Source organism: Hemibagrus wyckioides, linkage group LG29 (genome assembly GCF_019097595.1).
Source record: "Hemibagrus wyckioides isolate EC202008001 linkage group LG29, SWU_Hwy_1.0, whole genome shotgun sequence".
NCBI classification, from domain to species: Eukaryota; Metazoa; Chordata; class Actinopteri; order Siluriformes; family Bagridae; genus Hemibagrus; species Hemibagrus wyckioides.
In genome coordinates, this window is record NC_080738.1 from 20,033,219 (window position 1) to 20,047,850 (window position 14,632).

The following is a 14,632-nucleotide window of genomic DNA, read 5'->3' on the forward strand; positions in this document are numbered from 1 at the left end:
CACTCAGTCACACACACACTCACTCAGTCACACACACACACTCACTCAGTCACACACACACACACACACACACATACACACTCACTCAGTCACACACACACACACACACACACTCACTCAGTCACACACACACACACACTTGTCTTCTGATCCTCGCTCTGCGACACCGCGGTCTGCGGATTGAAGAACGCGCTTATGGAGAATCGCAGAATTTTTAGGAAGGCTGAGTAGAAATATTAGGGGGGATATAATATTAGCAGAAATAAGTATTTGTATTAGTAGAAATAATATTCCCCCCCCCATGGCCTAGCGATGCCCATGATTATTATTATTATTATTATTATTATATTTTCCCATTTTGTATTCAGTTCTGTGATTCGGATGTTATATTTCTTTACCACCACATATTTATGGCTTGAATTTGATTTCATGAAACTGACGTCATCTGGGCGGATCCACTGAAATCGAAACTAAAGGCTTATGCGTGTATTTTTCTCTCCGCGACTGGAGACGGATTTGTGTGTGTTCATGCAACACTTTACACATTATTGACATCTTCCTGGTTTATCTGAAGCTTTCTGAGCAAACAGTGTGATCTTCTGCCATGATTTCAGGTAAGATGAAGGTTCTGTGGTCTTTCTTCTCTCCTGTGTTTGTGTCGGAAAAAAAGCAGTAGAGTCCGTCATGTCCAGTCACACAACTGATCCAGCATTCCACAGAAAAGACAGAAGAAAAGCATTTACACACAAATATACATAGAAATATAGCAATTTCATCTAAATAAATATAATAAGATCTTTTTCAGCCTTTATTTATTTTTGATGTCATGTCCTTGAACGTGTTCGTGTAGAAACTCCGTATATATTCGGGGTTTTACGGTAATCAGGAACCGATCAACCTTTGTTCCATTTGTTTTAATGTTTAATGATTCTTTACATTTGATGTGAAACAGAGCATGCAACATCAGTGATACTCACACCTGATTGGTTACTGCGATGAAATGTGAAAAGAGAGTGTTGAAAGAGAAAAGAAGAGAAAGTGTGAGTGAGTGAGAGAAGTTTTCTCCTTAGGGAAAAACTAGGAATTATGAGTGAGTAATGACCTCTGAGCTGAGATTGTTAAAGCACTAATCTAAGCAGAAGATTCTAGAAAGAGAGAGCTGCTGTTTCTACACCTGAAGGATTAAAGTCGAGTTATTGAGCTGAAGTGAACTATTGTACAGCTGTAGGTCAGACAAAGGAGTTCAGAGTGGAGGTGGGACTGCATCAGGGATCGGCTCTGAGCCCCTTCCTGTTTGCTATGGTGATGGACCAGTTGTCAGAGGAGGTCAGACAGGAGTCTCCTTGGACAATGATGTTTGCAGATGACATTGTGATCTGTAGTGAGAGCAGGGAGCAGGTGGAGGAAAACCTGGAGAGGTGGAGGTTTGCGCTGGAGAGAAGAGGAATGAAAGTCAGTGGTAGTAAGACTGAGTACATGTGTGTGAATGACAGGGAGGGAAGTGGAACAGTAAGATTACAGGGTGAAGAGGTGAAGAAGGGACAGGAGTTTAAGTTCTTGGGGTCAACAGTCCAGAGTAATGGAGAGTGTGGGAAAGAGGTAAAGAAGTGAGTGCAGGCAGGTTGGAATGGGTGGAGAAAGAAGGTGTCGGGAGTTCTGTGTGATAGAAAAATTTCAGCGAGAATCAAGGGGAAGGTGATACAGGACAGTGGTGAGACCAGCCATGCTGTATGGTTTAGAGACAGTATCACTGAGACAGAGACAGGAGTCAGAGCTGGAGGTAGCAGAGCTGAAGATGTTGAGGTTCTCTTTGGGAGTGACACGGTTGGACAGGATTAGGAACGAGTACATCAGAGGGACAGCTCATGTTGGACGTTTGGGGGACAAAGTTAGGGAGGGCAGATTAAGATGGTTTGGACATGTCCAGAGGAGGGAGAGTGAGTATATTGGTAGGAGAATGTTGGACATGGAGCTGCCAGGCAGGAGGAAAAGAGGAAGGCCAAAGAGGAGGTATATGGGTGTAATAAATGAGGAGATGAAGCTAGTGGGTGTAAGTGTTGATGGTGCAGAAGATAGGGATAGGTGGAGAGAGATGATTCGCTGTGGAGACCCCTGAAGGGAAAAGCCCAAAGAAGAAGAAGTTGTTTACTTAACTATTTTTTAATATGAAGTCAGTTCACTAAGATAACTCATAACGAGTAAATCTATTTAAATCATGTCAGTGGTCCAGTTTCTACTTTCACAGATAAAATCTCCACTTCTTCTGTTAACAGCTGTAGCACTGAGATGGATTTTACTGTTACTTTATTCATCTCTCAGCCATCAGACTTCTTCTGGTGAGTCTGATTATTCATTATATATTAAAGTTTACTATGAAGTTACTAATAGAAGGCTTTAGACTTTAAATAAATAAGGATGTAGACTCTCTCTAAAATCTCTCCTCCAGATCAGTTTACAGTGAAGGTTCAGTCTGAGGTCTCAGGGCGGCTTGGTTCCTCTGTGTCTCTTCACTGTGCTCTTGATAACAACATGGATGCTCAACCCCTGGAAGTCCGCTGGCACCGTCCCAAAATGCAGAACACCCCGGTTCTGCTCTACAAGAACAGACAGATCCAGAAGAGTCGTGTAGATGTTCGGTACCAGGGCAGAGCGTTCCTGTTAGGAGACCTGGAGAAAGGAGACGTCTCTCTGAAGCTGGAGAACCTGACGCTAGCAGACAGTGGAGACTATGTGTGCCATGTGAGCAGTGATAACTGGTACGACAAGGCCACGGTGTCCCTCAGAGTGAGAGGTAACTCTTAGTGCATCACTTCATTCCACAAATACAAAGTTCATGGTGGGTTTAACTGTGATTTACTCTCTCTCTCTCTCTCTCTCTCTGTGTGTGTGTGGAGTGTGGAGTGTGGAGTGTGGTTTTAACTTTTTTCTAAAAGTCTATTTAGTTGTAAATATCACTGGTGGAGTGTATCTGAGCACTCTTGTTTTTTCTTCTAGGTGAGGGTTGGGGTTAACCAGCCTGGTTGTTTTAGCCAAAAATATGAGCAGAGCATTTAAAAATCTCTTCTGCCACCATAGCGTTAAATTACCGGTCACCCTAGATCCTTCTGTAGAGGAGTGTAGTCTTGTGGTTGGTGAAGTGGTTGGTTATAAATGTGTAAAAACTACTTTGAGAATGATTCAGTTTCTGGATTCAGTGGATAAAGTTAATCTTTTTGTTGAAATGCACAAGTGTTGGAGAGAGAACTGTCCAGACGTGGTCAGATAGGGTCAGCTATTAAAATGAACCCTTCAGGGTGTAAATCCTTAAAGCTGAGACATGTAGTCTCATTCAGAAAGCAACTATACATGATTCTGAAAAACAGTGAGGAAGATTTAAAAATTGCAGTAAAGTTCACAGTACACAACTTTCAGTTTACAATATTTACATCAGGGACATGTTGTGCACAGCTGCCCAGAGAAGGCGACTACATTACTAAATTCAGCCATAAAAATTCACCCTTTGCAGGAGTAGAAATTCTGTTTTTAAAGAAGTTTTTGCCAATTTCTTTTACATATTGCCAAAAGTTGCCTACATTGCCAAATGTTTTGGGACATCTGCCTTTACATGCACATGAACTTTAATGGCATCGCATTCTTAATCTGTAGGGTTTAATATGGAGTTGTCCCGCCCTTTTCAGCTATAACAGCTTCAACTCTTCTGGGAAGGCTTTCCACAAGGTTTAGGAGTGTGTTTATGGGAATTTTTTGACCAATACTTTAGAAGAGCATTTGTGAGGTCAGGCACTGATGTTGTGATGACGAGAAGGTCTGGCTCACAGTCTCCGCTCTAATTCATCCCAAAGGTGTTCAGGACAGGTCAGGACTCTGTGCAGGACAGTCAAGTTCCTCCACACCAAACTCACTCATCCATGTCTTTATGGACCTTGTCTTTATGAACAGGAAGGGGTCATCCCCAAACTGTTCCCACAAAGAGCATGGAATTGTCCAAAATGTCTTGGTATGCTGAAGCATTCAGAGTTCCTTTCACTGGAACTAAGGGGCCGAGCCCAGCTCCTGAAAAACAACCCCACACCATAATCCCCCCTCCACCGAACTTTACACTTGGCACAATGCAGTCAGACAAGTACCGTTCTCCTGGCAACCGCCAAACCCAGACTCGTCCATCAGATTGACAGACAGAGAAGCGTAATTGGTCACTCCAGAGAACATGTCAACACTGCTCTAGATTCCAGTGGCGGCGTGCTTTACACCACTGCATCTGATGCTTTTTATTGCACTTGGTGATGTGAGGCTCGGAAGCAGCTGATCAGCAATGAAAACCCGTTCCATGTATCTCTCTATACACTGATCATTAGCTAATCTGAAGGCCACATGATGTTTGGATGTCTGTAGCTGTTGATTCTGCAGAAAGTTGGTGACTTCTGCACACTGTGTTCCTCAGCATGCGCTGACCCTGCTCTGTGATTTTACCTGGACTACCACTTCATGACTGAGTTTCTGCTGTTCCCAAATGCTTCCACTAACAGTTGATTGTGGAATATTTAGTAGTGAGGAAATTTCACGAATGGACTTATTGCACAGGTGGAAACCTATCACAGTACCATGCCTGAATTCACCGATCTCCTGAGAGCGACCCATTCTTTCACAAATGTGTGTAGAAACAGTCTGCATGCTTAGGTGCTGGAGTTTATACAACTGTGGCCATGGAAGTGATTGGAACACCTGAGTTCAATGATTTGGAGGGGTGTCCCAAAACTTTTGGCAATAAAGTATATGAAGAATTTGTTGAAGGCTGTTTACTTAAAGTGCAAAATATGAAATCAACCAATGTAGTTCTGCTAAATATTTATGCGCGAGTTAGCAAATGCTGGTTTCAGATTGTGCCTCCTCTGATTTTTTAATAATGTGGGGTGATTTTAATTGATCTGTAGATGATATTGATAGAAATCACCTTGAACCTCATATCCACTCAAGAAAACGAAAAAAACGTATTATTGAGACATGAGTTGGTGGATGTCTGGCGATCTAATCATAATAATGCAAGACAATATTCATGGGCACATACTTAAGAACTATATCTCCTTAGCAAGGCTCCAGATTTTTAAAGCATGTAGCATGTCCCCAGTGGGCTATTCTGATCACTCTTTATTATCTGGCCATGTTTTTGTAAATGGAATAAAACACAAAAGTGCATATTGGCATTTCAATACAGCTTTGCTGAATAATGAGCACTTCAAAAACTTTTTTTTTTTGGAAAACATGGCAGGTGGAGAAAGAACATTTCACCTCATGGTTACAGTGGTGGGATGTAGGGAAAATTCAAATCCAGCAGTACTGTAATCAGTACACCCTTCTATCAACTGATCAATCAAGGATCTAGAGATAGGTATTGTGGAACTCCAGGCTTTGTGTGAGTCCACAGGAGATTGAGGCCACATTCAGGCACTCATAGACAAAAAAAACTCTTTTAGTTGATCTGCTGGATATTAGAGCACAGGAGCTTTGATAAGATAAAGGTTTCAGTGTACAACAGACATGGACGCACCCTCCAGGTTATTCTTCAGCTTGGACAAGAGGAACGGTCAGAGCAGGTTCATCTATTGTCCTCATACAAGGACAGATACTGACTGATCTGCTGCAGATAAAGAAAAGAGCACTGGACTTCTCAGAACTCTATGTGTCTGAATACAGCAGAGACCCGTCAGTCGAACAGCAGTTTATCAGTGGATTAACATAAGTTCCTCAGGAGTCAAATGAGGAGCTGGAACACCAACTGACATCACAAGAGCTGGAGGCAGCACTGCAGGAGATGACAAATGGCAAGTCTCCAGGCATCAGTGGTCTACCAGTGGAGTTATATAAGACATTCTGGTCCATTCTAGGTGACGATCTTCTATCAGTGGTCAACGACAGCATGACCAGAGGGACATTGCCTGTAAGCTACAGCTGCTGGGGATCTGTGTGAAGTAAGGTTGGACCTGCAACAACCGACACAGATCCATCATTAATTTAGATGTGAAGGGCGTATCTTGGTCAGTGAGTATCTCCTTCGGAATGACTTGCCGATCACACGTCACTCTAAGTCGCTCCGTACAGTAATATTTCAGCCCGTAGTAGGAGGTAGTAGGAGGAAGGTGTGGGATAGTTCTGAAACTTATACTTGTCTTATACCTAATCATTAAGTACGTTTGATTTTAATCAGTAAGGGACGGTTAATGCTAATTTTAATTCTAATTTTAATCATTTTGAATACTTTCTTTTAATCCTTAAGACAGATCCGAGTCAGGTTTAATCATTAAGACATAAACAAAGAGATTAGATAAATTGTTTAATCATAGATAATGATTAAGGATAAATTCATTCAGTTATGTTTAATCATATGATGATTCTCGTTTTGGTAATCAGTACGTACTTTCATTGTTAATCACTGATATGTTGCCTGTCTAATTAGTGTCTCTAATTTATTGATTACTTGATAACAATCATAGTTATTTGATTATTTGGTTATCTGATAATTCTTTCACTGTTAAGCACCTGCCATAATCATTAGTCAACGGGTAAGCTTATGATAAATAGATAAAATTAGCATAAACCTAAACGTAGAAGTTATAGGACAAAAAAAATATATAAAATCATAAAAATAGAGATGAGCAAAACTGGCTGAATCATCGTTAGTAGGTTATTATTCTCTATAGGCATATAATGTACAGGTGTTATTTCACGTCTTATTATCTTATGAAAATAAAAAGTAGCTTACCGTAGCAAGTGGAAAGTTGGTAAAACTCCTTGTGGCATAAGTAAGAACAAAACAATAGGCACCGAGACGGGAGGGGGTTTGGAGAAGATGTTATTGAAGCGCCAGCAAAATATTATTGCAGTGGCGGATTGTCTGTCTCCTGTCTCCGACAAGTCGTTACACGGATGTTAATGTAAACATAGGGACACAACACACCGAGTAAGTGTAATGGAAAAGCACAGACTTTAATAGAGAGAATTTAGGAATTTAAATTAAATTAAATTAAATTAAATTAAATTAAATTAAATTAAATTAAATTAAATTAAATTAAATTAAATTAAATTAAATTAAATTAAATTGAATACATTAATAAATCAATAATAAACAAACTCAACGTAAACGAACCTAAACTACACACAGAGCTATTTTGCCCTTTTATTTTTACCTTATTACTTGGGTAACCTGATGTAGAGTAAGGATAGTGCTCGCGGCCTAAATAGTGGGAATACATAGAATGGTGTAAATGTAAATGTGATAATAAAAATAGTGGTACAGTCCTCAGATTTCTAATAAATGTCAGCCAGTCACCTTCAACTACACAGGAACAACCACAACGAATACATGGAACATGTGGGTGAATGTTGAATTAAAGGTGTAAGGGGTATAATGACATAAATGTGTTTTTTGGGCTAAATAAGGTTTAATAGAAGTTAGATAGATCAACAACATGTGTCAATATTAAAACTTGTGGCCCATAGAGTGTATGAAGGCCACAGAAAGGTGGGGCTGTTTTTCAGGGGAAATAATGGGTGAACGTCAAAACAATCCATAGAAACATAGAGTCCAGCAAGGTTAGGCAGCTGGGCTAAAGGGTATATATACTGGGGGATTTGTGAAGGGGGGTGTACTTGACTGCATCGATTCATGAATCCGTGTATTTGAGTGCCAGTTTCGGTGATATTTTTCTAAATAAAACCGGTTGCTTTTTCTCATCCAAGCCTGGAGGAGTACTTTATTTCTTTGTTTTTCTGCAAATTTTTAATTGGAACTACACAACTATTGGATTATATTGGTAACTGGAGAAGGCTCTAGGACCACCCTGTGGTGTCCACCTGGAGGGAGGCTCTGGGTTCCAACAAAGGAAGCTGGGCTCTCGGATCCATGTTCACCCCCTCCACTTGCAGCGCCTGGCCCCAACAGTGCTTCAGCTGGTCGTCCTCTTTTTAACCTGAAGCTTCCCTCCCAGATGGCCTGACTGGACACAGACAAGAGAGGGTTAGTATCAGAAGCAGACTCACCTGGGGAGGAGGGTCCCTGGTCCTCCTGAGCCATGCAGGCCGGCTGCGCTCAGGCTTTTTATCTCCGGGGAGGTTTTCTCCTGGTGGCGTCTCCCATGGCTGCTGCAAATCCTGGTCATTCATGTGCTAGGAGAAGACCACACCCCACGAAATAACTTTTGCAAAATGAATTGGTATAGAGATGTAGAAAGAATGAACAAGTATGAAAGAAAACGGTTTCTAATAAAGTATTATTAAAAATCAAAATCTCTCTCTCTCTCTCTCAGCAGTGGGATCCACTCCTGTTATCTCCTTAAAGGAAGCAGGCGAAGGCCAGGTGAACATTAGCTGTAAATCACATGGTTGGTTCCCAGAGCCGTCAATCATCTGGACAGATAAAGAAGGGAGAGATCTGAAACATCTCAGCACAGACATCTTCACCACCAGTAAGATCTTCTCACATACAGTTACATTAAAGAACCTAATGAAAAGAAAAGAAACCAGAATGATCTGACTTTTATTCTCAGAACCTGAAGGTACTGTAGATGTGAGCTCATGGCTGATTGTGTCTCCCTCTGAGTCTGAGTGGATCTCCTGCTCTGTGGGTTTGTCTGATCCGGAGAGAAAAGACAGCAGAGTGACGTTATTTGTCCCTGCAGGTGGAAGAGGTAACAGACACTGATAAAATAGCATTTACTTCAGAACATGTTTTAATGCTGAAACTGCAGAGAAGACTACTGACTGTGTGTGTGTGTGTGTGTGTGTGTGTGTGTGTGTGTGTGTGTGCAGAATCGTTGAATGGATACTTCATTGCGATGCCCATTCTGCTGCTGTGTGCTGCTGCTGGAATTGCAGTGTTTTTCCTGCTACGTAAAAAAGGTGTGATAAAAAGTTTACTTAATTAAAGAATTAGAATTGACTTGATATTGATAATAATAAATATATTATATAATCAATAAAAAATTGATAATAACAATAATATAAACCAGAAGAATGAGCATAAAATCCAAGAAAAGTGACTCAGAGATCAGAACATCACTAGGTGTAACAGATGGGGTGATGATGGTGCAGGACCAATAGAGTACAGGAAGTCCTGTAAAACTGCAGTTCTGTAACATCTGAAGATCTGGAGCAGGTCTGGAGCAGGTCTGGAGCAGGTCTTAAGCTGGAGCATGTCTTTGGGCAGTTCAGTACAGGAGTGTTTCTCTCTGTTGTAGGTCTGATTCTCTCCAAGAAGAAAGGGGCGAAAGAACCAGGTAATAGGTGCTGCAGTAACATTCCCTTAAATTGAAATAAAATCCAGTTAAATGAGTGATAATAACATCAGATTTATTTACATCTAAAACATCAGGAACTCCATCAGAAACTGAACCTCTGAACATGGCCCATGTGGAGAATCAGGATCAGAATGAAGATACATCTGATGGTCCAGTTCTTCATGCTGTGGTTGTAGGTTGGTCACATCTCCTCATCTCTACACTTCCTACACACAGTTTATCATCTAATTATGTTTACATCTCAGAAATTATTTAAAGTCTCTGTTCCTGAAATGTTCTGTTTGTTCTTTCTGAAAACAGATATAGATCCAAATTCTGGGAAAAGGGCAGAAATATCTATATACTTTAAAATGTAGAAACTTTTTAACAGTTTGTAAAACCTGCATATTACTCTGTACATCATTTTGTTAGCTGAAATGTTCCAATGTTCTACATTCTGATTCATTTTAGAAATAATTCCACACAGCACAGAGTTATCATTAGAAATAATTCCACACAGCACAGTTATCATTAGAAATAATTCCACACAGCACAGAGTTATCATTAGAAATAATTCCACACAGCACAGAGTTATCAAATTCAGTGTTTTAATTTTTCATAGCAAATAATTTCTAACATTTTTAAAATCATAAGATTTGTTAGCAGTTTATTGTGAATGACTGATATTTAGTTCTGTTGAAAAGCAGAATCCAGAGGAGAGCAGAGAGGAACCAGCTCCTTCTCCTTCTCAGGTTTCTCCACTGATGGTTCAGCCACGGACAAACCAAACCTCACTGAGTCCTTCTCAGATCTCAGACCTGATACCTCAAATACCACACCCACTGCCATCCCCTCAAATACCATACCCACTACCATCAGATCAAATACCACACCCACTGCCATCCCCTCAAATACCACACCCACTGCCATCAGATCAAATACCACACCCACTGCCATCAGATCAAATACCACACCCACTGCCATCCCCTCAAATACCACACCCACCGCCATCCCCTCAAATACCACACCCACTACCATCAGATCAAATACCACACCCACTACCATCCCCTCAAATACCACACCCACCACCATCCCCTCAAATACCACACCCACCGCCATCCCCTCAAATACCACACCCACCGCCATCCCCTCAAATACCACACCCACTGCCATCAGATCAAATACCACACCCACTACCATCCCCTCAAATACCACACCCACCGCCATCCCCTCAAATACCACACCCACTGCCATCCCCTCAAATACCACACCCACTGCCATCCCCTCAAATACCACACCCACTGCCATCCCCTCAAATACCACACCCACTACCATCAGATCAAATACCACACCCACTACCATCACCACAAATACCACACCCACTGCCATCCCCTCAAATACCACACCCACTGCCATCCCCTCAAATACCACACCCACTACCATCCCCTCAAATACCACACCCACTACCACCCCCTCAAATACCACACCCACTACCATCCCCTCAAATACCACACCCACTACCATCCCCTCAAATACCACACCCACTGCCATCCCCTCAAATACCACACCCACTGCCATCCCCTCAAATACCACACCCACTGCCATCCCCTCAAATACCACACCCACTACCATCACCACAAATACCACACCCACTGCCATCCCCTCAAATACCACACCCACTACCACCACCACAAATACCACACCCACTGCCATCACCACAAATACCACACCCACTACCACCACCACAAATACCACACCCACTACCATCCCCTCAAATACCACACCCACTACCATCACCTCCAAAGCCACTTCTGCTAACACCAGCACAAATGGTAAACCTGCAGCCACCATTCCAAAGCCCATTACCATCACCCCAGATCCCACACCTACTACCACCACCTCAAATACCACACCCACTACCACCCCCTCAAATACCACACCCACTACCACCCCCTCAAATACCATACCCACTACCACCCCCTCAAATACCACACCCACTACCATCCCCACAAATACCACACCCACTGCCATCCCCTCAAATACCACACCCACTACCATCACCACAAATACCACACCCACTGCCATCCCCTCAAATACCACACCCACTACCACCACCACAAATACCACACCCACTGCCATCACCACAAATACCACACCCACTGCCATCCCCTCAAATACCACACCCACTACCACCCCCTCAAATACCACACCCACTACCATCACCACAAATACCACACCCACTGCCATCCCCTCAAATACCACACCCACTACCATGACCCCAGATCCCACACCAGCTGCCCCCACCTCAGACTCCGCCTCTGTCACAACATCTGCAGGAAGTTTCAGCTCAGGCAAAACACATCCTACCACCAATACTGACAGAAGAATACTACAGGCCAAAAGGAGAAGGAGAAAAGATGCAGCAAATAAAACAGGAAACTCTTCTGGTAAAGCTGAAGGAGGAGAAACCATTACAGAGAGTTCATCAAAGAGGAAAAGAAAGCAAACTCCGGAAAGTCCAAGGACCACAAAGCGTCTCTATAAGGAAGAAGGTAAGGAATGTGGGTCAAAATGAAAGAGAAAATAGGAAAAAATGTAGGAAATTCTGAACATAACATTAACAGTGATATTAAATGTCCACCAGGAGAAAGAGAGGACAGTGAGGTGGGTGTGGATGAACCTGTCCCAGAGGATGTGGAGATGAAGACAGAGACGGGGACAGGGATGGAGAACTATGAATCCTGTCCTGAGCATATGGAGATGAAGACAGAGACGGGGACAGGGATGGAGAATAATGGTTCATGTCCAGAGGATGTGGAGATGAAGACAGAGACGGGGACAGGGATGGAGAATAATGGTTCATGTCCTGAGGAAAATGGAATGCAGTGTGACTGAAGTTTATTGTGTTTCAGCTCTTCAGCGTATTTCTGATTATTTTATACTGCAGAAAAGTTTTTATGTTTTTATTTACTTTATTATTTTTACTCTAATACTGTTTATATTGTAAACCTGTGATGTTCCAGCTGTTGTGTTTATTGCTGTCTGTTAGATATTAATAAAAATCTTTGAAGATAATTTTAATTTTAGGTCATCACAAAAAAAATTGTGGTGTTTTTTCCAATGTATACATTTCAGTGTATATCTTCTCTCACACATAATTGGATTTTATTTTAAATTCTTTTTTATATATTATTTATGTTTGTTTGTTTTTCACAGTGAAGATGGATTGTCATTGGTTGGATATTTTACACATATCACAGTAATGTGAGACAGAACAGATAAAATGGTCAGCTGTGGGAAATGCTGTAAATATTGTGTACAGAGATTGTGTATTGTGTATCTGTGAGAGATGTGTTCACTGAGGAGGGTGTGGAAACGTCTACCTAACCTCACCAGAAGACTCAGAAGACTGCATACGGATCACCATGTCATTGTCCTGAGTAAATCCCGGGATTGCAGGACTGCAGAAGCTGCCGATAAAAAAGACTGCAGTTTATTTCATTCATCCTGGGTATTTATTTAACAGTACTGAGCAAACAGAGTCATTCTGTATCATATCAGTTTAAATATAAAGAGTAAGAATAATTTCTAGAAGTAATGTCGGAAAGACAAATGAGTTAAGATCTTCAGAAAAGAATTGGAATTTAGTCTAAACGTTATTTGTGTTGATGCCATGAATCAGTACATGCACTGTATAATTCTACAGGAAAATGATTTTCAACCTGGTTCATTATACTCAAACTTATACTATACATCCATCCATCATTCATCCATCCATCCATCCATCCATCTTCCATCATCCATCCTTCATCCATCCATCATCCATCTATCCATCATCAATCCGTTTCCAGGTTTTAGGTACACCTTATTAACTGGTTGTAGGATAAACTTTATGTTCAGTCTCTCTCTGAAACATTATAAATTTAGCTTAAAGATGAGTTTTTTTAGTACATGCTTCTGTACATGTAATTCAGTCCCTCAGCAGTGTAGATCTTCACACTCACCTTCCCAGCTCTTCTCTCCGTTCACAATCCAGCAGATAAAAGCAGATAAAAGCAGCCCAGTAAACACACATGATAAAGCAGGAACTATTTAGTGTTCAGATTTTTTGTATCTCTGTATTTCTAGATTTCATGAACAGATGCTTTATAGTGACTCTCACCCTTTTGTGTATCAATGCGGTGTGCCATGTCTATGGAAAAAGGTGAAATAATCCAATAAACTTATAAATCTCTGGAACAATGTCATCTTACACTGCTCAGAAACACAGCTGAGCTCCACAGAGAGCTGCTTTACACTGATGAAGCTTTGGACTCTGGATCAGTGCTTACATTTTAGCTTGGTCACTCTGGTCTTAAAAATTAGGGACAGATGTATTAGAATCTTCAACCAGCCCAAGGAACTGTCTCACCTTCTGGTTGGTCTTTGGGTTATGTGTTACCTGAGGAATGTGGAAGCCCAGGTACTGTATCTCCACACAGAAAGGTGAAAAACTGATATAAACCATGATTTGTCTTGGTTTAAAAAACACATGGTACATTAATGAACCAGTCCAGGAGGTTGAACATCCAGAAGTGGACAATAAATGAAGGTTTATCTGTAACAAGCAAGAGAATAAAATTATCCCAATTATTACTGCAGAGAAAAGTAACATCAACCAGAGGAAACTCTAACACTCAGAACACTTGTGGGTAATGTTCTGCAAAGAAGAAGGGTGATGATGATGATGATAAAATCTTCACTCTGTTTAAAGGGCAGAAAGAAACTCTACACATTCTTCAGTAATATCTGAAGCATCAGACTGTAATATCTGTGTAAAGTTCAGCAGTGTGTGATCTCACTACAGTTCTGTGGACCTCCAAAAATAAATGAATTTGGACTTTTACTTTATAAAATTAAAATAATGAAAAGTTCTTTAAATAAACAAAACTAAATCTATGAAGGTTGAGGATTTAAGCTTTTTTCTACACACTGTTACACACTGTTTAATGAAAAAGTTTCTTTGGGGGATTTTGTGGGTCTTTATGGCTTTCATATCAGCTTCAAAAACCTGCTCTTCTGGGTTTTTTAATCTGTTTCTGATATTTTTAGTAAACTCTCTCCCTAAACTTGCCCTAAAGTTCTCCAGTACAATGAGAGCTCGGTATTGTCAGGTTCTGATGTTGTCCTGATTCACTCTGAGTGCAGGAACCTGCTGGAGCTTTTTATACCTTCATTAAGGCTTAACGAGGAGAACTGGTCACTCAGCTTCATGAACATCAGGTCAGAGTTTAAACCATCAACAGAGCTGATTAAACTCAAAACTTAAATACTGTTCTGTAGATAAAAAGGCATCTTTTATTATATTTTATTAACCTACAAAT

General features: G+C 41.1%; 1 protein-coding gene across 2 annotated transcripts; it reads left to right on the forward strand.

Annotated features, from left to right (window-relative positions):
* Positions 1-458: 458 nt before the first annotated feature.
* LOC131349047 (mucin-2-like) lies at positions 459-12,350 on the forward strand. 2 transcript variants are annotated; one of them, XM_058384369.1, is made up of 11 exons: positions 459-614; positions 2,274-2,336; positions 2,447-2,791; positions 8,301-8,459; positions 8,541-8,681; positions 8,803-8,892; positions 9,231-9,269; positions 9,365-9,466; positions 9,974-11,239; positions 11,561-11,821; positions 11,914-12,350. In XM_058384369.1, the coding sequence occupies exons 1-11, from the start codon at positions 605-607 to the stop codon at positions 12,162-12,164; spliced, it is 2,727 nt and encodes a 908-aa protein (XP_058240352.1). In that variant the 5' UTR covers positions 459-604; the 3' UTR covers positions 12,165-12,350. The 2 variants fall into 2 exon arrangements, with proteins under 2 accessions (XP_058240352.1, XP_058240353.1); XM_058384370.1 differs by having other exon boundaries at positions 9,977-11,239.
* Positions 12,351-14,632: the final 2,282 nt, after the last annotated feature.